The 25,738-nt window shown below is 39.1% G+C and overlaps 2 protein-coding genes across 3 annotated transcripts; both read right to left on the reverse strand.

The window, feature by feature from the left end:
- Positions 1–1,989: 1,989 nt before the first annotated feature.
- On the reverse strand, positions 1,990–10,532 carry LOC110921265 (probable prefoldin subunit 4). Its single transcript, XM_022165555.2, has 4 exons — positions 10,402–10,532; positions 9,811–9,885; positions 9,534–9,644; positions 1,990–2,394 (listed from the first exon to the last, which is right to left on the reverse strand). The coding sequence occupies exons 2-4, from the start codon at positions 9,817–9,819 to the stop codon at positions 2,134–2,136; spliced, it is 381 nt and encodes a 126-aa protein (XP_022021247.1). The 5' UTR covers positions 9,820–9,885; positions 10,402–10,532; the 3' UTR covers positions 1,990–2,133.
- A 3,641-nt stretch (positions 10,533–14,173) lies between these two features.
- On the reverse strand, positions 14,174–19,434 carry LOC110921932 (protein TPX2). 2 transcript variants are annotated; one of them, XM_022166258.2, is made up of 17 exons: positions 19,107–19,434; positions 18,271–18,347; positions 18,104–18,177; positions 17,914–17,986; positions 17,725–17,827; positions 17,468–17,642; positions 17,281–17,380; positions 16,857–16,964; positions 16,637–16,753; positions 16,374–16,553; positions 15,986–16,291; positions 15,765–15,899; positions 15,480–15,680; positions 15,011–15,177; positions 14,771–14,939; positions 14,599–14,693; positions 14,174–14,427 (listed from the first exon to the last, which is right to left on the reverse strand). In XM_022166258.2, exons 1-17 carry the CDS (start codon positions 19,252–19,254, stop codon positions 14,325–14,327), a joined length of 2,331 nt encoding a protein of 776 aa, XP_022021950.1. In that variant the 5' UTR covers positions 19,255–19,434; the 3' UTR covers positions 14,174–14,324. The 2 variants fall into 2 exon arrangements, with proteins under 2 accessions (XP_022021950.1, XP_035842015.1); XM_035986122.1 differs by lacking the exon at positions 16,857–16,964.
- Positions 19,435–25,738: the final 6,304 nt, after the last annotated feature.

Consider the following 25,738-nt stretch of genomic DNA (forward strand, 5'->3'; position numbering starts at 1 on the left):
ATAAATTTACAAGTTTAGAGATAACTTTATACTTTTTATTAATAAATTTAAAAGTTTAGAAACCATATGTAAACTAGTGAAAGATAGAGGGGGTTAAATGTTAAAATACCTAAAATTAAATGTTAAAATAGGTTTATAAGTAATATTTGGGTTGTAAAACAATGTGCCAGATTCAAAAATGGGTCAAATTTTGTGTTTAATGGGCTGTAAAACATGGACCGATTAGTCCGATTTTGACCGACTGGGACCGATTTTGACCGCCTAAGACCGATTTTGACCATATCCGCATAATTGGGCCGACTAGCTAAAAATTAGTCAGTAACTCACCGCCTAGCGCCTAGGCGCCGATTAATCGGCCGCCTAGGCCGATTTCTGCAACATTGATATTTACAATAAGATACAGCAATAGGGATATATATACAAGAGTACAAAACTTGAAGAGCAAGCTAATATATTTTTTGTGTTGATAACCATAATAATAATTGATGTTTATAACAATTATTAATTTATTTTTTGAGTTAATTACCATTTTATAGATGTGAGGGGGACTAGGCAGGGCTGGGGTTTACAGTTTACCATGTTTAATTTTAGAGTCATTATAAAAAGGGAAATTGGCCTGTAATAATCTCACGTAGACCTTATTGGCCATTAATAATCCCACCTCAGAATATTCCCCCCACTAGTCCCACCTTTCACCTATTTTTCCTACAATGGTCCCCCGTTAAAAAAGCTTAACGGAGTTAAGCTTTTTTCCAAATTACAAACAAATTTTTTAGAGCTTTTGATTAGAACGACGATACGAGTCCATTGATGTAAAACTTGGCTCGAAACGGTGCTCCAAACGATAAAAACGGCGCTTCAATTCGGGTGTTTAAATTTCCAATTAACCAAAATCAAGTCACTTGGAGCACCATTTCAAAGTAAGTTTTACATCAATGGACTCGTATCATCGTTCTGATCAAAAGTCCTAAAAATTCTGTTTGTAATTTGGAAAAAAAACTTAACCCCGTTAAGTTTTTTTAACGGGGGACCATTGTAGGAAAAATATGTGAAAGGTGGGACTGGTGGGGAGAATATTCTAAGGTGGGATTATTAATGGTCAATAAGGTCTAAGTGGGATTATTACAGGCCAATTCCTCTTATAAAAATATCACTGGTTTGAAATTAAGTTAATTACATAAATGGTCCATGTATTTACAAAAGGATATTTTAGTAATTCTACTCAAATTTAACAGAAGTTACTGTAATACTCAAACTCGTTACAAATGGATAATCACAAGCCTCAAACCTGTTTAAAAAAAGTTAGTACCCAAAAGTGAAACTAGCTATAAACCACAAGGTCCATCTGTATAATCAACTCTAAAACTAATATAGTTCCAGCACCAGGAGAAGATAATGTCACCAGCATAATTCAAACTTAGAACTTCTGGGATGTAAACCAGAGTCTTAACCAGGCTGCCCAAATCATTGTTTTAAAGCATCTAATAACTTAAACAAAGGCATATTCAGTTATATAACTTGTTGGTTCATGTCTACCATAACGTGTGACATTGGGTCGATGTTTTAAAAGTTTGCATGACTACACCATTTGTTATCCACTTATCCTGTTTGAGAAAGAGGATACACCAATGTCCAAGCTAAACAAGTAGACAATGAGGCAAGATCATCCTAGGGTGTTTAATATTCAGTCTCAAACAAAACTAAAACCATTTAACATCTAACCAAATACACCTGACTAAAAAACCATTTGAAACCCAATCCAATAAACCAAAATCACCCATCAATCTTCCACTAGGAGGATATATGTAATCACCCACCCAACCTTTCCATCGACATGTTTTAACCATCTTTTGTAAGCTAGCACTTGATTACTTCGGTTATTTTCCGACCAAAGACCGGTTTTCTCTAAAATCGACCAGATCGAATATAGTTGATCAGGACGGTTCCGCTTTACGCTAGCCAGTCCTAACCCATTTTTACCATCCCTACTTTTCCCCTATCTCATTGGTTAATTTCATAAGCACATGGGTCTTACAAAGGGACAAGACAATAATTTTAAGGTACCGAATATGCCTTGGAATACAAGAGACAACGTTTGGTACAACATAAAAAAAAATACTGAGCAATTAGCAATCAGTCTTCCTCGAGGTTGATCGAGTCCTTGAACTTACCATACAAAATCTTCTTCAATTCGGCCATCTGAGCAAGTATCGATTCCTTCTCTTCCTCAAGTTTCTCCAAACGTATGGTAGTTTCCTGTTGCATTTTCTCAATCCGGATCTCGACTTCATCTTTTGGCACATGAGCAAAAACCTCGCCTATTTGGAACCTCACCACCTCTTCATCAGTTAGAATCAATTCATTGCTTGCATCCTCAATGTTCTCATTCGCTTCCTGTCGGAACACCAATTATGTCAAATTAAACAACCAAATTTTATCTATATGTATATATGCATGTTTGTTTCATAAAAGATTAATTCGTGGAGAGAGAGGTGTGTTTGTGCATGGTATATAAACGATTATCAGATGTATGGTAGAGAGTAAAGGAGGTGATTACATAACTGTCTTGTGTATCACCTTCAAAGTAATAGATACAAATGCATTATGCGGTTCTCAAAATAATATTGATCTGAATGAATGTCCCCCTCTCTCCATATATAATTAAACATGACCATTTCAAACTGAATTTCGGTTGAGGGAGGGGGGGATTAGCTAAATACTCTTGGTTTGCCATTTTCAATAAAACTTTCGTCGGTTCTCATGTACAATCACACACAAGCTATTAATATGCACACAAGTTAGGTTTCATGTAAAGATGTAAACAAGCAGCCTCGAGCTTGACTCGTTTAGCATAACAGAGCTCAAGCACGGACGGCTCTTTTGTGATCTATGGCTCATTTACACCCCTAGTTTCATGCCTACTCATCCTGTTATTTTAGTAGAAGAGGAAATTTTCTTTCTGGCTTACTCCGACTAGCAACGTATGGAGATTACCTTGCAAAGCCCGAAAGCCTTAGACTACCAAGGCCACCCTTAATGTAATTGTTTGCTTTCTAAGCACTAAAGAGAAGACAAATTGTGACAAGTATGGCATCATAGATGGAAATAGAATAAAGACACCTACAGCCTACAACTAACTTGGCACAGAAATTCAACAGCATATTAACACCCTATTCGGCTACTCCATGGTACATAAGCAAATTTTCCCGATTTAGTAGCGATTAGGAAGAAAACAACATCAGTTTTTGAGCTACAAATAACTTATTTACACGAAGGAAAGAGGGATGTGCATATTCATTATCTAAGGCCCGTCATTATTTTTGCATTTATTTGTCTTCTACATTTTAGATGAGTAGATTCACGCCCCGCTTGCGGTATGCGCATATCATAGTCACAGAATTCGCCCAAAATAGCACGAATTTCGAATTGGTACGTTTCGTATGGTACGGAATTCGTATACGACCCAATTCGCTATCAATTCGCGAATTTAGGGTTTGATTCTTCGTTTCAATTCGTTGTTTTGGATCGTTCCAATTCGTGTTTCCGGAGCTTCAACTGAAGCCAGGTGATTCGCGAACACATATTGAATTATCGACCAAATAGCGAATCTCGACAGAGAATCCTGGTGCCGGTGCTGCAATATCGGCAGGAAAGAAGAAGGAGAATAGCGGCTGTGCGTAACTTGGGTTTCAGCTTTAGGTTTAAATAAGTTTAGAAACTTTTAACATTTAACCCCTCTATCTTTTACTACTTTACATTTAGTCCATAAAGCTTTAAATTTTTACATATAAAGTGTAAAACTAGTTGTTTTATTTTAACATTTAACCCCTCTATCTTCACTAGTTTACATTTGGTCTTCAAACTTATAAGTTTATACAAAAAAATTATAAAATGAACATTATAAATGGTACACCGTACCAGAATAGCGTACCGGATCGTACCGAAATGAACATACCCCCGTCCGTACCGAATTCGTGCCATCTAGCGAATCGCGAACCCGAACCGCGTATCCGAACCGGAGCGAACCACGAATTAGGTGACTATGGCGCATATAATGTATATATGTGTGGGCTCTCGGCAGGCAAAAGTGAAAATGCACTAATTTTAACGTTATTTTACTAACTTCGTGAAAATAACGTTAAAAAGGCGAGGGACGGTTAATCATGCATCATGTGGTGGTGTTGATAGTCACGAATCGGCTTTTGTCCCAATTGCTGAGTGTTATTGATACGGATTCGTATACGAGTGGACGCTAGAAACCCTAGCATGATAACCTGCCTTCGATTACCCGAAAGACAAAGAACAATATTGTTCTAAAATAATTCTTATTCTTCAAAAAACTGAACCATCCAATCAGAGATTACAATGTTTAAATAAGAAACTAGAAAACGACAATTATGGAATAAAAAAAAAGATAAACATAGAAAAGATCATTACTAAATTAAAAGAGATAACTTATGAAAACCAAAAGATTGGATGGGCAAAATTAAAGGGCTGGCAGCCTCTAGCCATGGTTCGTTGGGCCTGGTGGTTCTTCGAATGGGCTCTGATCCGTATCATCCTCCCCTCCTAAAAATGGACTCGACCCCGAGTCACCTGCATCCTCGGGAACATATGGCGCTAAATCGGCGACGTTAAAAGTGGCAGACACTTTATAATGTCCCGGGAGATCGATCTTGTAAGCATTGTCATTGATTCGTCTTAGGACACGGAAAGGACCATCCACCCGTGGTTGAAGCTTCCCGAAACGTCCATGTGGAAAACGCTCACGTCGCAAATAAACCCAAACCAAATCACCTTCATTAAAAACCACTTGTCGTCGGTGTTTATTCTCCCGCGTCTGATATTGCAAATTATGCTTCACAATCTGCTCCCGAACTTGTTCGTGTAGCTTTTTAATCTGGTTGGCTTGTTCATCTCCTTCTGCGCTGTAGTGATCTAGCTCAGGAAGAAGAGCCAAATCAAGTGGAGTGAAAGGATTTCGCCCATACACAATGAAGAAAGGACTGCGCCCTGTTGCACTATGATTGGATCAATTATATGCAAATTCTGCTTGAGGCAAAACCAAATCCCACTTCTTTGGGTTATCACCGACAAGGGCCCGAAGTAAATTTCCCAAACTCCGGTTGGTCACCTCCGTTTGACCGTCCGTTTGTGGGTGGTGTGAACTACTAAATTTTAACTTTGCACCTAAACGTTTCCACAACGTTCGCCAAAAATGGCTAATGAACTTGACATCTCGATCGGACGTAATCGTCTTTGGAACCCCATGCAAACGTACGATTTCTGCGAAATAAAGTCGGGTGACTTGCGAGGCATCAAATGTCTTGACACATGGAATAAAATGAGCCATCTTAGAAAAACGATCAACGACAACCATAATCGAGTCCTTCTTTCTTTGTGTCAAAGGTAAACCCAATACAAAATCGAGACTAACATCCTCCCATGGTCCCGTAGGGGCGGGCAACGGTGTGTATAAACCTTGATTTGTATTGTGGGTTTTAGCAACATGACAAACACGACATCTTTTCAAAACCATGGAAACGTCCCGTGTTAGTTTCGGCCAAAAGAAACGATCTTGTACCAAAGAAACTGTTTTAGCCCTTCCAAAATGACCTGACAAAGCCCCTTGGTGACACTCAACAACAATGGCTTCCCTATAGGAGGATTGAGGTACACACAAACATTTCCTTTTGTACAGCAACCCATTTTTTTGTATGAATGACTGATATGGTGCAGTTCTACTCTTTTCCCAAATAGCATGAAAATCAAGATCGTCTTGGTACAAATTAGAAAACGATTCAAACCCGGTTACCTGAAAAGTGATGGTGGTGATGAAAGCTGGCCTACGGCTTAAAGCGTCCGCGACGGAGTTGGCCGAACCTGCTTTGTGCCGGATAACAAACGTGAAATCTTGTAGAGTTTCGACCCATTTTGCGTGTCGGGGATTCAACTTTGCTTGGCCCTGAATGAACTTAAGCGCCTGATGGTCTGAATAAAGAACGAATTCATTGGGGAGTAGGTAGTGTCGCCAATATTCAAGACTCCTAACAATGGCATAAAATTCTTTGTCATACGTGCTATATCGTCTCCGTGTGTCACTTAGTTTTTCGCTAAAAAAGCAATAGGACGCTTTTGTTGGCTCAAAACGCCCCCAATGCCGACCCCCGAGGCATCACATTCGACATGAAAAACGTGTTCGAAGTTTGGTAAGGCAAGAACGGGTGCGTTGGTGACGGCGGTTTTAAGAGCATCAAACGAGTGTTGGGCGGCGGAAGACCAAGTAAACTTACTACTCTTTAAGCATTCCGTAATAGGGGTGACAATAGTGGTAAAGTTGCGAATGAAGCGGCGATAGAAAGACGCGAGACCGTGAAAACTTCTAACCTCATAAATCGACTGTGGGCATGGCCACGATGTAATGGCCGAAACTTTAGAGTCATCCATGCGGATGCCATTACCCGAGACTAGATAACCCAAAAATATAATCTCTGTTGTCAAGAATTGGCACTTTGTTGCATTAGCATAAAGCTTTTGCTCTTGGAGGATCACAAAAACGTCGCGTAGGTGGGTTAAATGTGTGGCAACATCTTTGCTAAAAACCAATATATCATCAAAATAAACAACAACACACTGACCGATAAGCGGTTTAAAAATGTGATTCATTAACCGCATAAAAGTACTTGGTGCATTAGATAACCCAAATGGCATCACCATCCACTCATATAACCCATCTCGCGTCTTGAACGCGGTTTTCCACTCATCGTCGGATCGCATGCGGATTTGGTGATACCCACTACGTAAATCAATTTTGGAAAAGACCTTTGCGCCATGTAAGTGATCAAGTAAATCATCAAAACGCGGAATAGGAAACCGGTATTTTATTGTAATTTTGTTAACGGCCCGGCTATCAATACACATCCGAAAAGTACCATTTGGCTTGGGCACGAGTAGAGCCGGGACTGCACATGGACTCATACTCTCCCGAATGAGGCCTTTTTCCAACAGTTCGGTTACCTGGCGATGTAATTCCGCAAACTCTTTCGGATTCATTCGATAAGCGGGCTTGTTTGGAATACTTGCGCCTGGAAAAAAATCGATACAATGTTGGATTTCCCGTATGAGCGGAAGACCGGCGGGGATGTCGGTTGGAAAAACATCACGAAACTCGGTCAAGAGGGGTTGCACTTCTCGTGGAACTATCGGTACAGTGGGGTTTTCTTCGGCAATTAATAGCCCAAAAGTAAGATGTTCTTGGTTATTCTGGGTGAGTTTTGTGAATTCTGACTTTGCTACCAACAGTGAAGTGGACTCTTCTTTCTTAGGATCCAAGGGTGCCAAAGTGATATTAAGGCCATCCTTTTTAAAGGTGTAAGTATTGCGGAAACCGTCGTGTTTTACGCGGCGGTCATAAAGCCATGGGCGACCCAATAAAAGATGACATGCGTCCATCGGAATGACTTCACACCATAGTTCGTCTGTATACTTATTACCAATGGAGATTGGAACCAAACACCGATGAGTAACTTTAAGAAGATTACCCTTTTTTAACCATGTAAGTTGGTACGGGTCGGGGTGGTCTTGAAGCGGTAATCTGAGTTTTTCCACCATGGTACTTGCTACCATATTTTCACAACTGCCTCCGTCAATGATCACGGTACAAACCTTGCCTTTAGATGTACACTTTGTGCGGAAGATGTTGTTACGAAGCCATTGCGTGTCATCGGACGAATCTGCTACGGACGTGTTTAGAATACGTTGGATAACAAGTGCTTCACCCCGATCGGGATAGAGGACCTCGGATGGTTCATCCGAATCATTTTCTGGGTCGGTATCGTATTTCGGGACCGTGTCTTCAATGAGTGCGACCACTTGTTTGTTAGGGCATTCCCGCTTCACGTGACCAATGCCGTGACATTTTTAGCAGCGGGTCGTGATGTTCCCAGGTCCTGACGGCTGCTGTGGAGGTAAGGTGGAGTCCGGCTTAGGGTTGTCTACCCGAGATTGAGACGATGAAGGTGTTGGCTTGTATGAAGAAAACCGAGTGGCGGGTTTGGGTTTGGCCGCTAATTGGCGTTCCACTCGTTGACCTAACCTGCACACATCAGAAAAATACCAATATTGTTGCAACATAACGACATCCGCTATGTCCGAACGTAGGGCCCCCAAGAAACGGGCAATAGTTTGTTCTTCGTCTTCTTCAATACCGCACCGCATGCGTAATTGTTCAAACTTGACGATAAATTCCTCCACAGGAAGTGCAGCCTGCTTAAAGTTGTAGTATTCCAGAAACGAGTCTTGTTTATGATTTACGGGGACAAATTTGGAACGCATCAAGCGTTTCATCTTTTCCCATGTTTCAACCTTGTGTTTACCCTCCCGACAACGTTGATTCTGAACATGCTCCCACCATAAAGAAGCATATTTACGTAGGCGAATAGCGACGAGTTTTACCTTTAAATTGTCGGGGACTTGGCAGAGATCGAATATACGTTCAACGGTTTGGAGCCAATCAATGAAATTATCAGGTTCCATGCGTCCCTCAAACTCTGGAATTTCGGTGCGAATGCCCAGGGCGCGGATTGGATCAACAGGAGGCGGTGGTGGGGGTTCTTGGCGGCGGGGTGGGCGGGCAAAAATATTGTGAAATCGATCGTCGTCTTCGTCATCCCAGATGACGGATTCGGTTGCGGAATGATCATATGGGTCGTATCTATCAAATCCCTGTTGCTGATTGAATTCGAGTTCACGAACCCGTTGTTGCAGTCGCTCGATCTCGGCGTCACGCGGATCACGCTGTTCCGGACCACTGCCTCCGGCGGCGAATCTGTGGTGCGGTTGACGATCTTTCCGAAAAGTGGACATCCTGACGAACCTGAAGCTGCTGATACCACTTGATACGGATTCGTATACGAGTGGACGCTAGAAACCCTAGCGTGATAACCTGCCTTCGATTACCCGAAAGACAAAGAACAATATTGTTCTAAAATAATTCTTATTCTTCAAAAAACTGAACCATCCAATCAGAGATTACAATCTTTAAATAAGAAACTAGAAAACGACAATTATGGAATAAAAAAAAGATAAACATAGAAAAGATCATTACTAAATTAAAAGAGATAACTTATGAAAACCAAAAGATTGGATGGGCAAAACTAAAGGGCTGGCAGCCTCTAGCCATGGTTCGTTGGGCCTGGTGGTTCTTCGAATGGGCTCTGATCCGTATCAGTTATGTGCCTTATGTCCAAGGCTTGATGCAAAACTACTATCGAGCCGTGGGTCTCACTGGAAGCAGCCTCTCTATTCCTACAGGGTAGAGGTAAGGCTGTCTACATCTTACCCTCCTCAGACCCTACCTTAGCTTTGCTATTGGTGGGATTTACTGAGTATGATGATGATGATGATGATGATGATTTTAGATGAGCAGATTGGTAACTTCATTTTCGTTCATAAACTTACAATAGCCAAAAAAAGAAAAACATATATAGAATGTCGACAGTTATAGTTCTAATCTAGAGAAACTACAAAGGTACCTTGGCAATCTTTATTTCATCTTCAAGTTCGTGAAAGCGGTTGTTGAGTCTCCCAAACTTGTTGATGTTCTGCTGATCCTCCCATGTCACTTCAGTTTCAGAGCCACCAGCCTTTCATTTTTATTAAAATGGAAAGTTAAGTAATAGAAATCACAGAGAAAAGTCCGAAGTTATTAAAATATATTATGCATTGTTTATTTATATATGGTAATGGTATCTACCGAAAACTAAAACACAAAAAGAAATGAAAAAAGAGAAAAGTATTTAAGGATCTCACCTGTTGCATGATTGATACTGGAAGATGATGCTTCCAGAGACAATAGAGGGCTTCAGCTAAATTATGTGCACCGTACTGCATCCATGGCAATATAAGTGTTGTTAACTTAAAAGACTTCCACCAACCTTGATATCTTTATGAATCTAATCTAGTCTTTTATCACTCTATCTGATTATAAAGTATCTTGGTTTTAAAAAGTGCAAGCTGCTACAAACCATTTTGGTCCCAAAATCCGCATCACATACGTGAGGGGCACACCCAAATAAGCTTTATTTACAACCCAGAAACTGCATATCTTTCATTTGCTTTACATTCAAACCTATTTATCAAGTCTAGAACTACATGCAGTGCACCTTCATTCCCCTGATGTATTTTCCTCAGCGCCTCATGTGCCTTTTTAAACCAAGTAAAGTATACAAGAATAATCCAGTGCAGTTTACTATTTAAACTAAACCTAATCTCATTTTACAAAATTAATTAAAAAATCAAATTCAACCCTAACAGGTAACACAAACGAAATCAGACTGACGAAACGAACAAATGATGATTGAATATGAAAGCAAAAATTGAGTTGTGGAGAGGAAGCCTTACTGCGTTGTCACCGGAGAACAGAAGGTCGCCGTTTCCGGAGCGGAGTGGGAGGACACGACTGATAGTGATCAAGGGTTTTGCAGATTCATTTATGTGTTACTAACCGATACTTTTACACTGTATTTTAAAAATCCATCAAAGTTCACCCTTTGTGAAGTTCAAAGTGTCGTTTTTTCCCCCAATTATTATTAGGGTTATTGGATTTTAACACCCCAAACTATTGGTTATTGGTCGTTGTCATCCTCAACTATCACTTTGACGTCCGTCACCCCCAACTTAACACTTAGTGTGTTCTGTCACCATGTCGATAACTGATCACTAACTTTTGATCATGTTACTATACTTTTATTTTAGGCTCAAGCTCGGCTCGGACTCGATAAGGCTCGGCTTATTTCGAGCATTTTCTCGAGCCGATCTTGAGTAGTTCGCGAGCCGCTCCACTTGTTTGCACTCCTGCTTTTAACCAATTCTGATTAGAAAATTATCTACTTTAGTTTTTTCACACTTAGAACGATACATTATCAACTTCTAAAAAAGAGGCAATGAATTTATTTTTACACTTAGAAGGATACTTTATCAAGTTCTAAAAAAAGGCAATGAATTTATCTCTTAGCTTTTTACAACTATGTTAGTTTTTTAACATGTTCAGGAACTTTTGATAAATAAAGATTGTATTGAATTTAGAGTAAAATACACGGATACTTCCTGTGGTTTGGTAAAATTTCACTTTTAGACTATGGGGTATGGGGCGGGGATTGGGGTGTGGGTTGGAGAGAAACGCCCAAGTCACCACCCCGGGTGGGCTTGGGTTTGGGCGTGGCCCCTTGGGCGGGAGTTTAAGGCCGAGCGTGGGGCATGCTAGCGATCCTATGTGGCCGGCTCTTATTGGCTTGTTGGCTAGGGAATAGTAATACACCTGGCCAAGCCACGCCGGGCTAGCCACGCCCCGCCATACCCCACGGACACGTCACTCACCAGCGGGGGGCTCAAACTCCACGTGTCAACCCATGCCCCAAACCCCCGCCCCACCATACCCCATGGTCTTAGTTCCCAACTTTTGGAAATTACACTCTTGTTCCCTGTAGTTTGCTCGATTGTTACTCGGATAGTCCTTAGAGCAGATGGCCGTTAGTTTATGGCGTTAAGTGGATATGAAATGACATATTTACCCTTTATAATAAAAAAAATAAATAAAAATTGATTAGGCATCACCACAATTCTTCAACCTTCACCCACCACCTACCACTGTCACCTACCTCCACCCTCTATGTCACCCTCCTCCACTTTCCACCATCACCGCCCTTGCCATCATATTCCCATGCAAGGAAGCACAAAATCGTGAACTCCATTAAATTGGAAGAAATTTAGGACAACCATATGATACTTCATCCAGATCCATAAAACCCCAATCATCACACAGAGCATATGAGTAGCCGATTGAACACGGCTAGTTGTCGCCGCCAGAGAATTCGAACATTATCATCATCATCTCCAACCACCATGAACGACCCCCGCATAAAACCAAACTGCTATCACCGGAGTGACCACCGTTATCACCGGATAATCTTAGGTGGAGATCGGTACTTGTGGCTCTGTCGTGCCTCTGTCGTCGGCCGGCAAGCCACCCTCCATCTCTGCTTCCAAAATCATTATAAACATTTAATAATTCAAACTATACATTTTTGGCGTTTTGTAGATTTTACCAATTGAATTAATCCCATATATCTTATAAAGGTAATTTTTCTTGCGTTCATGGCGTTCTTAATAATTTAAAAGATTATAATAAGATGAGATAAAACAAATTAATAGTCTTCTGTGTATGGGATTACATCAGAGATATTGAATAAGACAACTATCGAAACGTCGACAAAAATGTGTAGGTCCAGGGGCGGTTTTGGGCCTGTGCAGGTCGGGCCACTGCACAAGGCCCAAATTGCCAAGGAGCCCAAATATTTTTTTTTAAGTTTCTATGTATTGTTTATTTATTAGATCTGATAGTTTAAAGTCCAAAACAAAAACCCAACTCAAATTTGGGCCTCAATCCCTAAATCCACTTACATAATCTTGTTGGCTGTGGGGGTGCAAAAAGAAAAACGCAGAACAATTGTCATTTTCACGATTCATCTCCAAGGCTCCAAGCTTGCAGCGCATGATTCCCTGAGCGATTAGGAATTGCGATATTTGGCCGACATCATCAGTCAATCGCTCGCGTTAACCATTGAAATTGAAATTCAATCCTAAAACATAAATCCCCAAACTTGATGAGTTCTGCAGATTGATATAACCATGATCACATGCTCTTGATCTGGGTGACGTACTGTTTGATCTTGTTTTTGAGGTAAATCCTTTAATCCATAGTTTAACAATTCATAGTTGACTGCTTACAAACTGTTCGACGAAATGCCCCGGTGAAGTGTTGTGTCTTTATAAGGGATTTTATTGTTTCTGATCAGTTTTTGATATTCCTTTGAGGTAAATCTATTAATCCCATCTTCCATATATCGTAGATTGCATTCTATAATACTTGTTTCTGATCACTATCAATGCCATTAAATATGTTTTTGGATATTAGGCAATTTATTAGGTGTTTTTTATATACTAACGATTTAAAGAAGTAAAATAATGAACTGGTTCTAAATGAACATAGTTGAAAGTTATCTAAATTTTCAAAATTGAAGTTGTTGAAGTCTTATATGCGATCGACAATGTCCCAAGAAAGACTTAATGGCTTGGCGATGATATCTATTGAAAACGAAATATTAGAAAGTATGGACTATAAAGACTTGATCGAGAGCTTTGCTTCCAAAAACGCTAGGAGAGCCTAACGATTTGCTTAAGTAAGTTAGTTTGATTATTTTGCTACACTACTATTGTTTTGTATATTTTTATAACAATTAATCAATTATTGTCGTATTGTGGTTTTTGGATATATATAATTCATAAGTTTATATTATACAAAGAGGGCCCAATTTTTTTGTCTTGCACGAGGCCCAAATTTTTTTTATTAATCTCGGGGACGACCCTGTGTAGGTCGTCATGCTATATTTGGATTTTTTTAAACAGTATAGTTTATAAGATATGTCAAGAATACGTAAAAAAATTATAAATTTGTTGTGGATGGGTGAATTGTAACTAATTATCTATAAATTTGTTAAAACCGTAGGGATTTAAGTGTAATAAATTTAGGGGCTAAAAAATAAATAGTGTTTAAAAAACTAAAACTACCCTCATTTTAAGGGTTTTTCTATAAAGAGTTAATTACTGTTTTCGTCCCTATGGTTTGTCAAAAATTACTATTTCAGTCCATTAATTTAAAATTTACGATTTCAGTCCCTGTGGTTTCATTTTCGTACCCATTTCAGTCCCTGTGGTTTTACTTTCGTAACCATTTCAATCCATTATTCTGTTAAGTACAGGGACTGAAATGGTTATGAGGTGGACTGAAATGGTTACGAAAGTGAAACCACAGGGACTGAAATCACAAATTTTAAACTAATGGACTGAAATAGTGATTTTTGACAAACCACATGGACGAAAAACGGTAATTAACTCTTCTATAAATAAAGTGGGGAAAAATTTATTATATTTTGGGTATCTTAAAATACCCTCACTCTTGTATTATAATATTAGTATAGATAAATTTGTAAAGACATTTGACATCGACATTTAAATAAGTGGCCTGCCTTTGCAGGTAACTTGTTTGTGTTCATAACGACGATAGGGGAAGGGTATCCACGATGATACGCCTTTGAAACCCGGCGGAAAACCAAAATAACTGAAGCAAAACAAAATAACCACGCACAATGAATACACACTGCTAACAACAGCTTGTCATAGAAATCAATGAAAGAATTACTGGTCAGAATATGATAGTTTTAATTCAATAACTCTTGAATGGAAAATCAAGAATTTTGCCACACATATCACCTCATATTTGATGCCGCAGCAACCACCATCTTTCTTCTTTCTGTTCTTTCAGCGATCTTCAGTCTTGGTGATTTTGGTTTTGTGACTCCTTTTGATGACCTTTTTATGTAAACAACCCAAAATTAAATTAGGAAAATGAGAAACCACAGGGACTGAAATCATAATTTTTAAACTAATGGACTGAAATAGTGATTTTTGACAAACCACAGGGATGAAAACAGTAATCAACTCTTTTTTATATTACGAGAGCAAAAGCTACAGCATCCATACTTTTGAGGTAAAAAAGGCTTGCTGAAATTTGGCACTGGTCTTGCATGAGGTACCAAAGTCCTTCTTAGTTGTTTTAAAGCTTTCTCCTCCTCCATCTGAACGATAATCAGAATTACTTAACTTTCATGCATAGATAGATATTTCACAATAAAAATATCAGAATCAGCCATACCATCTTTGCAGACTCTTCTTCATCACGGTATCTTTTGTACATCATCTCTTTCTCCTTGACTTTTTTGTCAAATTCCGCTCTATACACTGCTCGGTGTTGTGCATGCAGATCGAATTCCTGAACTTCAGTCAGTGGCCTGCGGACTTTCTCAGGTAATGGAACAGGATCCCTGCCATTTTAACCAAAAGTCAGCATAAAAAGTATCGGTTTTGACCAAATTTCAGCTTTTTTTTTTCTTACTCTTTCAATATCGGTTGTGCCTTAAACATTCTCATCCTAGCTTCTTCCTCTTTCAACCTCTTTCTTTCTTCCATGTCCTTTCGTACTTCTTCTTCATGCCTTGCCACACTCTCTAATCGAAACGGTTCTGGTTTGGTGCACTGTTTAGGCTGTGGTTTTGGTGGAACCTACACACATAAATTGGCCAACAAACGTGCCAAATTCCACCCATTTAAAATATATAATGGGTCGGTCTTCATTCTGTTTTCCTTATATGCGTAAATGTGTTGTTCATTTAATTAGATGAACAAACATGAACACACACGTCTCTTTTGTGCATTTATGTTTGTTCACTTGCATTCATTCATTTTACATAATTCATTTATATCCATTCGTTAATATTCTGAAAAAATGTGCATACACAACATGAAGAAAAAACCCCGTTCATGTTAGTTTACAGGCCTAAAGGTGGATGGATAAGTTTGCATACCACAGGGTAATCCGTAGTAAACTGATATGGGGTAGCTTTGGGAATTATGGCCTGCTCCTCTTCTATCTGCTTGTGCATCACTTCCGTTACAAATCTCTTTACTTTCTTTGCTCCTCTTTCCTCAGTTTGCAAATGGAACGGATTGGGTGCAGTATTCCTAGTAACTTGTTTCTGGTTGTGCGAAACCGAGTGCACCGATAGCTGTAAAAACGTAACACAAATGTTTCATTTGTTAGAAAAAAATTCGTAACACTCAACTAATTTGTTGAGATTGCTAATACTCACCTTATGAAACAAGTCGGCAACATTTGAGGATGCAGGCGGAATCCTTTCATCAGTAGCAAAACGAAACTCTTGTGGCGTTGTAACTTGTCGCTTTCGGTTACAAAACAATCCCATCTCACCTTTGCTTTCAAATATCTGCACAAAGTATTAGATAAAACACAGTAAGCAAAATGTAATGATATAGGAAGCATAACCTAACGAGGGTTGGTGTTCATTAATACCATCTTGTTCAAAGGCCTGGCCTTGAATTTGGGAGCGTTCTCTAGCTCTTCCTTTTCTAGTTCTTCGGTACTTTTGATCTTCACAGGTCGTGCCCTTAATAACGTTTGTAGAGGTGGTGTTTTTGGTGTTGTAAGATGAGGCTTCCATTGATGAACCCGAGAGGCTGCTGCTGTTTCTGTTGATGCAACGGTTGAAGTTTCTGCATTTTGATTAGCTCTTTCGGTTGTTTCCAAATGAAATTCATGGAATTCGGGAAGCTGAGGTGTGCTTCGCTTCATCGCTGGTAAGGTTGGAGCCTTAAGTATCTGTTGAAACAATTTGATTTCAACAAAAAAACATGCTTTTGATTTGTTGGTGGTAATATGATCTGAAAAGAAAATTTATTACCTTTTTGTTGAGAGGACGAGCCTTGAACTTGGGAATTTTAGCCATCATCTCTTCCTCGAGCTCTGCTGAACTCTTGAGTTTAACAGATCTAACGCGCTGAGATGTTTCAAAAGCGGGGTCTTTCGGTCGAGTTAGTGTTAGTTTAGTCTTTCTTTGCATCACTTGACTTGGAGGATCATCCTGTAGTGAAAAGTTCATTAAAAATTTAAAATCACTTAACCGAAACAAATTTATTATCATTAGCTAAAAAAGATGAAATTTACATGTGATAGTGAAGAAGGACGGGGAGGCAGATTCAGATCCCGTGTGCCGGTTTGAAACTTTCTCATCATTTCCGCCGTTGAAACAAATGGAACCGGGGCATGGTCACGAATATACATCTTCTCAAAGTAAGAACAATAAAAAAAAAAAAGTTTAACATCAACATCACTTATTTGAAGCATAAAATAGTAGAGAGAACTTTCTTGAAACAATGAAACAAACCTTTCTTTCTTCCGTTCGAGATCTTGTTGATGGGATGGCTAAGTTGGAGTTGCTAACAACCCCTGGACTTGTTTTGTGGGGCAAGATTTGTGTTTCGATATTCAAAATCTGAAATTTCTTAAGGATTTCAATTGTTATTGAAACTGTCGATTTTTTTTTTTTTCAAAAATTGGTTCTTTTGAAAACGCATGATGACACATGGGTAGTTTTTTGGTTTAACTTCAAATATGAATCAGACACTTCAGCAGCAAAAAGACAAATTTTCGACACTTCGTCTTATCTTGGTCAAATTTGCATACCCGTAGCATCTGAAAGATTTGAAGTCCAACAAAAAAGGAACCCATTTGTCGTAATGCATTTTCAACACACCCATTTTAAAAAAAGTTCTAAAAATTCATGAGGATCGATAAGAACAGAAACATACCTGTCTTGTCTTCCCCTCTTCAAGCTTCTGCCTCTTTACGGCTTGGTTTTCTTGAGCAAAATTAAGTGTACCACAAACCTTATTCGTTCGATTTGTATCCCTGTATCACATACAAAATTAAGTGTAACCAAACATGGGATCACAAATGATCGACCAAATAAAAAAAACATAAGTAATGCTGGTGTACCTTCTCACAGTAGATGGTGTTTTGGTGCATTTAGCTTGTGTTTGGTTCTTCGATTCGAGTGTGGATGGATTCTTGAGTGCACTAGCAATTCTTCTGGCTGTCTGTTGCTTCTTGGATTCTGTTTGTAACATGTTCTTGTTCTTTTGAGAAGCCTTAGGGGTGCATGCTTCTTCTCCTGTATATATATTTGCATATCTAAGTTACATCGTTATTTTTGTAATGATGTTAACAACTTATGATATCATTATCACACCAACCTTGAGAAGGGTATGTGGTTATTTGGGTCTTAGTTTGTTCAACTGTCAGATTTGAAGAAGGGAGATCTTTCGTGAGTTCGGTTGGCTTCTCGACAACGCATAACTGTAAAGAAGAGGAACTGTGATCAGAAGTGTGAACGTTAAAGAATATACATCTTCTACTTTACAATTTTACATAAAGAATAATACCTGATTGGAAACGCTTTCAACGTCTTCATCATTTGAGGTCGCATCTTCAGAAGGATAACGCTCAGTATTTGCACTGATTTTGATAACAAAATAGAACACAATTATTAAATACTTTTAAAAACATAAGTAATAATTATGGGTTACCAGGAAACCCATGAAAGAAAACTGAAGAATGCAAATATGCTCTGACCTGTGTTTCTCTGGTTCCAAATCAACTTTCTTCAAAGTATGTGATGAACTTGTTGACTCAGATGGTACAGGTTCCTACAATCAGAAAATTCTAAAATTGTAAACAAAACGAACAATCAAGTTGTATGACAAACTGGGGCTTAATTCAGATAATTCATGGCTTATTACCTTCTCAGATGTTTCTGGAAAATTACAAACGGTGTCCAACTGAAAGGCTCTTGTAGTCTTGATCTTGTGCATTATGGCTTCAACCAAAAAAGATCAAACATGAGCCATAACTGCAAACATCTCTATTAGGGGCGTTGTTTATAAACCGGAACTGACCCAAAACCTCCCAAAGTTGGCCATTTACAATTTACTACTTTTTACGTGTATATATTTTATAAACAATCCTTATCATAAAAAAACTTAATACACAACCATGCTTTCTAAAGAAAAACAAGGTTCTTTTGTCTAAAACCACTAAACCGCCAAAACCGAACTGTCAAAACATGAAAACTGGCGGTTTCAGCCCACCCAACCATCCCAGCCGGTTCAGTGTGTCTTTTTCCCAAACCGTTGTTACCGGTTCGGCCCAAACTTTTTGTTGAGACAGGCTAAACCTTACTGTGAACATCTCTAAATTCTCTATAGAGAAACCGAAAACTATAGTTCATAGCTAAAACAATTTTCATGATCAGTCTTCATTAAAGAGGTTAAGGTTCTACAAGTGCAGCAATTTGAGTTGCTGACAAATAAATGTACACATGAACTCCATAGTATTGAAATTAATCAACAGACTTCATAATTTGAAACACATCCAATGAAAAAATAAATCAAACAACAGATTCAAGAACACCAGATCAGCATACAATTTAACCAAGAAGAAACCGAATAAAATCAATTTAACCAAATCATATAAACTTACTCGTAACTAAGAAACCCTACAAACCCTAATTCCTAAAACCAACCGAATCATAACAAAATCCAACACAAAAATACGAGAATTACGACGAAGAACTTACGAGAAGGGGCATAAGCAAGAGCCGTATCGAACCATAGCTGTGTTTCACGAATCTGATCGTCAGTTTCTCCTTTAACGAAATCGTAAAATTTTGGTGCACGGAATTCGTAATCAGGATCAATTATCACATCCACTGAGTCCTCCGTCATTGCTACTGGATTAATAACAGATTTCAACTGGAAATTGATTAGGTAGAAGACGAATTTTAGTTTCAGGTTAGGGTTTGAGAGCGGAAAACAGATTTCAACCGGAAACTGAGTCCTCCGTCGTCATTGCTACTGGATTAATAACAGTTTGGGTCTCTTTAACCATCTTATTATTTTAAAAAAGGGTCGAGAGAGAACAAGTGTGGTATTGGAAGACCCCTTTATATAACGGCTACAATGAGAAATCTCTACTTTGTAATAAAGTAATGGGTCGTATTATTGGCACACCTTGGAAAATTAAATCGACAACTTTAATACGTATTGTATACGTCTATACAATACGTGTTAGGGTTGATTTAAATTTCAAGGTCAGTCAAAGGCTGACAATATACGATGCGTATTGAAGGTGTCGATTTAATATTCCAATGTAGCTTTCTGTCACGCGAGCGAAGAAGCAGCACTTTGGACGGAAAACTACACGGGACAGATAGCGTGGTATGAAACAATAACAAAGCCTAACATTGACAGGACAGTGAATTATATTGATTTATTTGTATAGTTAAAGAAAAATTTCTTAAATTTATTTGTTTTATTTATTCCAATATTTACCTTCTTCAACATTTTCAGTTTTTTTTCACCGCTCTCTCGTGCCATCAATATTTTTTTTCACGAACAGAAAATCCCAAAAAAGTTTACCAAAGATCACCGGAAGCAAAACATGTCGAACAACAATGTCTTGTTAATTGTTTCAGATGACAAGGTTTGGCCTCTCTGTTGGACGGTGTCTGACGAAGGTAAGCTCTGGCTGCAGAAGGGTTGGCCTGAGTTTCATAAGCATTATTGCTTAAAGTTTGGACATTTTTTAGTCTTCAAACATCTAGGAAAATCTAAATTTCATGTTAGAATATTCGACCCGGAAGATGTGATTAATGTAAGCGTGCCGTAAAGTTGCATCTTTTAGAGAGAGACCTTTAAATTGCTGGGGTGTGACTGTTCAAACAATATGAATGAACGCAACGAATTTGACAACAGTGATGTGACACTTCGGGTTTTCCCGGGCAACTTTCTTGATGTAACATTGCGTGTACGTATATTATTAAATGGAAACTATGAATTATCTGTTATTACGTGTTGTATGTATGTATATTATATATATATATGAGTGTGTTACAAGTGAGCCGAGACCCCAAGGATCCGACTCGAGACCACTCCCAGTCTCGAGTAAACCGTAACAGGCGGGCCGGTTGGGCCATGCAACCGAGGAGCCCATTTCGGGAGCCCTCAACCCACTCAAGGTGCACCACCCCTCCTTTATATTAACCAAGAACTCAACACACCCTCCTTTACACTCTCCCTCATTTCACTCTCACACTCTCTACCTCTCCCTCACTAAAACCCTAGCATCATCACTCTCTTCTCTTGTCTCGGATCACTAGTAGCGGCTCACATTCCAAGCTAGGAGGTTTCCCCTTTGGCCGATCTCACAAACACTCTCACACTCGAACACCATCCGGTTAGTATTTCACACTATTTGATATGTTGATGATTATTTGATGAATGTTACACATGATTAGTCTAAATGTCTCCTTGTATGGTTTTGGTATGATAAACATGATAACTTGGTGAATAGATTACATGATAAAGGATAGGTGCAATGATAGTTCATAAGGATGTGCTATTGTATGTTATATGAATCAATATAGATGATGTTATACTATGAGTTATGAACCGAATTGTTTACAAGCATGATGACCAAGTAATTTTGATTGTTGGCATGATCATACGGGTTTAATGAGGTATAGATGTGTGTTAGAGATGTTTGGATAAAATGATGAAAACCCTAGAATGATGAACTAGATGAATGTGATATGAATATTCAAAAATGCTTGTTTTGATCCATTTTGGTTGATAACCGGACAAGAAAACATGTTGGTGGAATGCTATTGGTTAGTACACATTATCACAAATATGAAATTCTATTGGCTAGTACATTGGACAGGTTCTAGAAGGATTCTGGTGCACGTAATCATGGTTGCGAGTCGGAACCCTTGGTTGCAACTCGAGACCAAAGCATGATGAACCGAGACGAGCTTCAGGGACTCGAGACCGACTAAGTCTCGACTTGAGACGACATGATCTCGACTCGAGACTGGGCTCGAGACTCCTGAGATTGCGACTCGCAAGCAGCACACTCGAGACCAAAACGTGATTCTTCGAGATCTCCCGGTTGCGACTCGAGACCGTGTATTCTCGAGTCGAGACCACCCTTGTCTCGACTGGGCTGCCTACGTGTTATTGGGCCACGACTTGTTGGGCTATCTGTTGACTGGGCTGCATGTGTTCTGTTACTGCTTATTTGTGAAAATGTTAGGGCAGGCCCAATAACCCAACTGTATGTTTGTATGCATGCTAAGTGTGTCTATACGTGTTTGCTATACGTGATTACTTGTACCCCAACTTGACCTATATTTGGTAACCATGCTAGGACGTGGTGACCAACGTGATTGACCGGGTATTTAATCTACCGAGCAACCCAAGGTGAGTTCACAACCTAAAGCATGCGTTCCCGGTGGTTTGGGAAACGGAACTAAAAACAACACTATCCCCTTATGAGGGATACAACTTACTTTCTTCCATTGTTATTGGGAACCTTTAGTTAATTACTGTTTATACGGAATGCAACATACGACACTAAACGAAACTCTATCACTCAAGTCCCTACTACATAATACCGATTAGTCGCTGGGGCCAGGCGAACGGGTTATTAGTTGATAGCGCTATTTAGGTCTTACCAACCTCACACCATGCCATGGTATGGGATCGGTCGTGAACTAATGTACTCAGGCATCCGTCAATGATGATAGAACATTGACATCGGGGCATCCTGCGGAAACGCAAACGGTTACCTAGTGTTCGGTATTGGAAAAACAGTTTAGTCGCTAACTTTTGGGGTAGCTCCCCATGGCATGTATAAACGGATAAATTAACTGGTGAAACAAGTTTTTGGTAATTAAAACTGGACAACTAGTGAACTCACTCAGCATTATTGTTGACACCTTACTGCATGCTTTGCAGGTAACCAGTGACTGAGGAGCTGCTGCTTGGGGATGTGTAGTGTTCGTCCACCCCTGTGTTGGGTGTTAAATAAACATGAACTATGAACCTTGTTTAAAACTGTTTTACTTATGCTTCCGCTCCTTACTACTATTTGAACTTAAAACTTTAAACTCTGAACTTGATATTTGCTAATCGTATGGTTAGTAAGTATTACTATGGTTATTAATTCAATTATTCAGTATAATTGGTGGCTGGATCTTGGTCGGTCACGCCCTCAAGCGGATGATACTCCGCAGGTGGAATTTGGGGGTGTGACAAGTGACAGCTTATTAAAAGTTGAGTAAATTACAAAAATCGTCCTTTATGTATGTCACTTATTGCAAATTGTTTCATTTGTCTTCAATAAATACAGAAAACGTACTCGATGTTTGCAAACCCTTGCAAGTTATGTCCTTTAGCCCTAACTCAGTTATTTTTTGTGGTTAAATCTAACCAAATAGATCCCACATGAGGGTATTTTTGTGGTTAAATATGACCAAATGGACCCCACAATAGAGTAAAATGACCAAAAGACCCTCGTATGGGGTCCATTTGGTCAGATTTAACCACAAAAAATTAATTGAGTTAGGGCTAAAGGACATAACTTGCAAGGGTTTGCAAACAACGAGTACGTTTTCTGTAATTATTGAAGATAAAGGACACAGTTTGCAATAAGTGACATACATAAAGGACGATTTTTGTAATTTACTCTTAAAAGTTCCTCAGGCTCACGATAACCGCACTGGTAACAAACTGGTACTACTGGTGGTCTTCTTTCATGTTTCTAAAAATAATTTGAAGGCTCACAAATTTCAATATCATTTTGGTGATTTTCTAAGTGTTTGTAACCTTCGTCTGATTCTGAAGACGATAACTCGTTATATGTATTTTTATGTATCAACCTGCGATTTCTTCTGGAAATCGCCATTTGCACATACTGTGGAGAACTTGTTTGCGTTATCCTTCTTGGTGAAGGATGATCGGTTTTTAATATTATCATTCAACACGTGACCCGAATCGATTTCGGAGAATGTGTAATCCAGAGGTCGGTCTCGGGTGGGCATAAGATCCGTGGGCCCTATTGTCGGATATGTGACTCCATGGAATATGTGATTAAGGTAAGCGTGCCGTAAAGTTTCATATTTTAAGAGAGACCTTTAAGTACGGATCCTACAGCTGCATTTGGAACAAGAAGTCCAACAATTCATTCATTATCTGTTGTTGTCTCAACAATATGAATGCATGCAACAAATTTGACAACTGTGACAGCTTATTGAAAGTTCCTCCAGCTCACGGCAACCGCACTAGTAACAAACTGGTATTGCTGGTGGCTGTTTTGGAAATTGAAGGAAAAGGAGTGCGATTATGTTTTTTCAACGGGGATGTAATGCAATGATTCCTCTCAATTGAATAGATACACACTTGCTTCATAGGACTCACTTGAATCGTCTCAGATGTAATAACAATACGGTTAGTGGATGTTAATTGCTGGGGTGTGACTGTTCAAACAATATAAATGCACGCAACGAATTTGACAACTGTGACAACTTATTAAAAGTTCCTCAGGCTCACGACAACTGCACTGGTAACAAACTGGTATTGCTGGTGGCTGTTTTGGAAATTGTACGGAAAGGACTGTGATTATGTTTTTCAACGGGGATGTAATGCAATATAAAGTTTAAACTTATCGTTATCTAACTACCGAGTTACACCAATTTGTTGAAACCACACATTCGTGTGTTGTAGTTTGGAAAGATGACCGAATAGAGATCTGAATAACATATATATCCAACTGAACATATCTAGGATCGTGATGTTGACCCGAATGAGTCGTTCAGAGGAGCTTTGATCAATTACAGGTGCGGAAAACAAGTAATTGACTTAGAAACAGCTGATTCTTCACTTTAACTACTGATTGTATTGATTAGAACTCAATTACACTCAGTCTTCACACTGGCAGCACTTCGGCGTGGAATACAAGGCCATTCTTACAGATTTCGCTCCAGGTGACCTATATATAGGCCACCTGATTTCGCCCCAAGATGTACACAAGTCAACAGGAGCGAAATCAGCTAATGTGATTTCGCCCGAAATCAGCTAATGTGATTTCGCCCGAAATCACCCAACTGACACTATGAGCGAAATCAGCATGCTAACAACATAAACTATCCTATTTTCTCGTAAAACGTGCCCTAATCTATACAATGCAATATAAGACTCAATACAAGACGAAGTCGACAGATGTATGCACCAACAGACTCCCCCTCAGATGTTGACGAGTCGTTCGTGTCGAGTCTTTTCAAACTTCAGCCTTGATCAGTCTCTGGGCTTCACTTTCATTAACAGCATCAACAGACTCCCCCTAACAATGTGCTGGCATTTCTTTGTTCTTCAGCAAACTGCTACAGGATCGTTGTCTGGCTTTCATAGGCTCACGATTGTTGCCTGGCTTTAACTTTGACCTCAGAATCTAAGCCTGGCTCAAGCTCTATCCACATAGTCTTCAGGTATCGAAATCTGGCTCTCTAACATTAGCTTTTCAGTATCGATCAGCCTGGCTCTTCAGAAGATTGTTCCAAGATCGTCACTTGGCTCTCGTTCTGCTCAGGACTCAGGATCGAATAACCTGGCTCAACTTAACCTGCATAACCTCTACCTCAAAGTAAATTTCAAATATTTCAAATATCGAGGCATGCACCAACACATACTCTCCCTCAGATCAAACTATCCACTTTGATGAACCGCTTGTTGATATAAAAACATATTTTGACATTCAAAACACACTCCCCCTCACAACAATGTCATCATGTTTAGCACTTGAGATTTTGAAAATCAGTTTTCCAACATCAGTTGTTGAAAATCTTTTTGACTTTTTCAAAATTTATGCTAAAACACACACAAAATCTTTTTGGATTTTTCTAAAAGAAAGTAAATGCAGAAACGAATATTTACAGACAATATTTTTGTGAGTTTGTGTAAGAGGATCATATCAGTTTATGAGACATGTCACGAACACCGTTAAGCTTGATTTACATTTTAAGTTCTAAACAATTCACCTAGATTGTCAGTATATTTGTCCACTTAAATTTTCACACAAATTTCAATTGATCCGAGATACGATGTCAGTGTTTTAAGCACTTGAACTTATCCGTGTGTCCCACTACTTGAATAAACTCCCTTATCCAGATCCCAATATTCAGTCTTACAGGTGAGTATACCACAGATGATATCTGTTCAGGGGTTAGGTGCAAAACCGTGAGAGCTCAGGTCAGAACTTCCGTTCAGCAGAGAGATGCCGGCTCGACTTTTGGTGTGTCCCCTTTAGAGGATCTTTTGATTTCAACAGCAGTGACTATCAATTTTATTGTTTCATCAACTTGCTGAGGGCAAT

The sequence above is a fragment of the Helianthus annuus genome, chromosome 17, assembly GCF_002127325.2.
Source record: "Helianthus annuus cultivar XRQ/B chromosome 17, HanXRQr2.0-SUNRISE, whole genome shotgun sequence".
Taxonomy (NCBI): domain Eukaryota; kingdom Viridiplantae; phylum Streptophyta; class Magnoliopsida; order Asterales; family Asteraceae; genus Helianthus; species Helianthus annuus.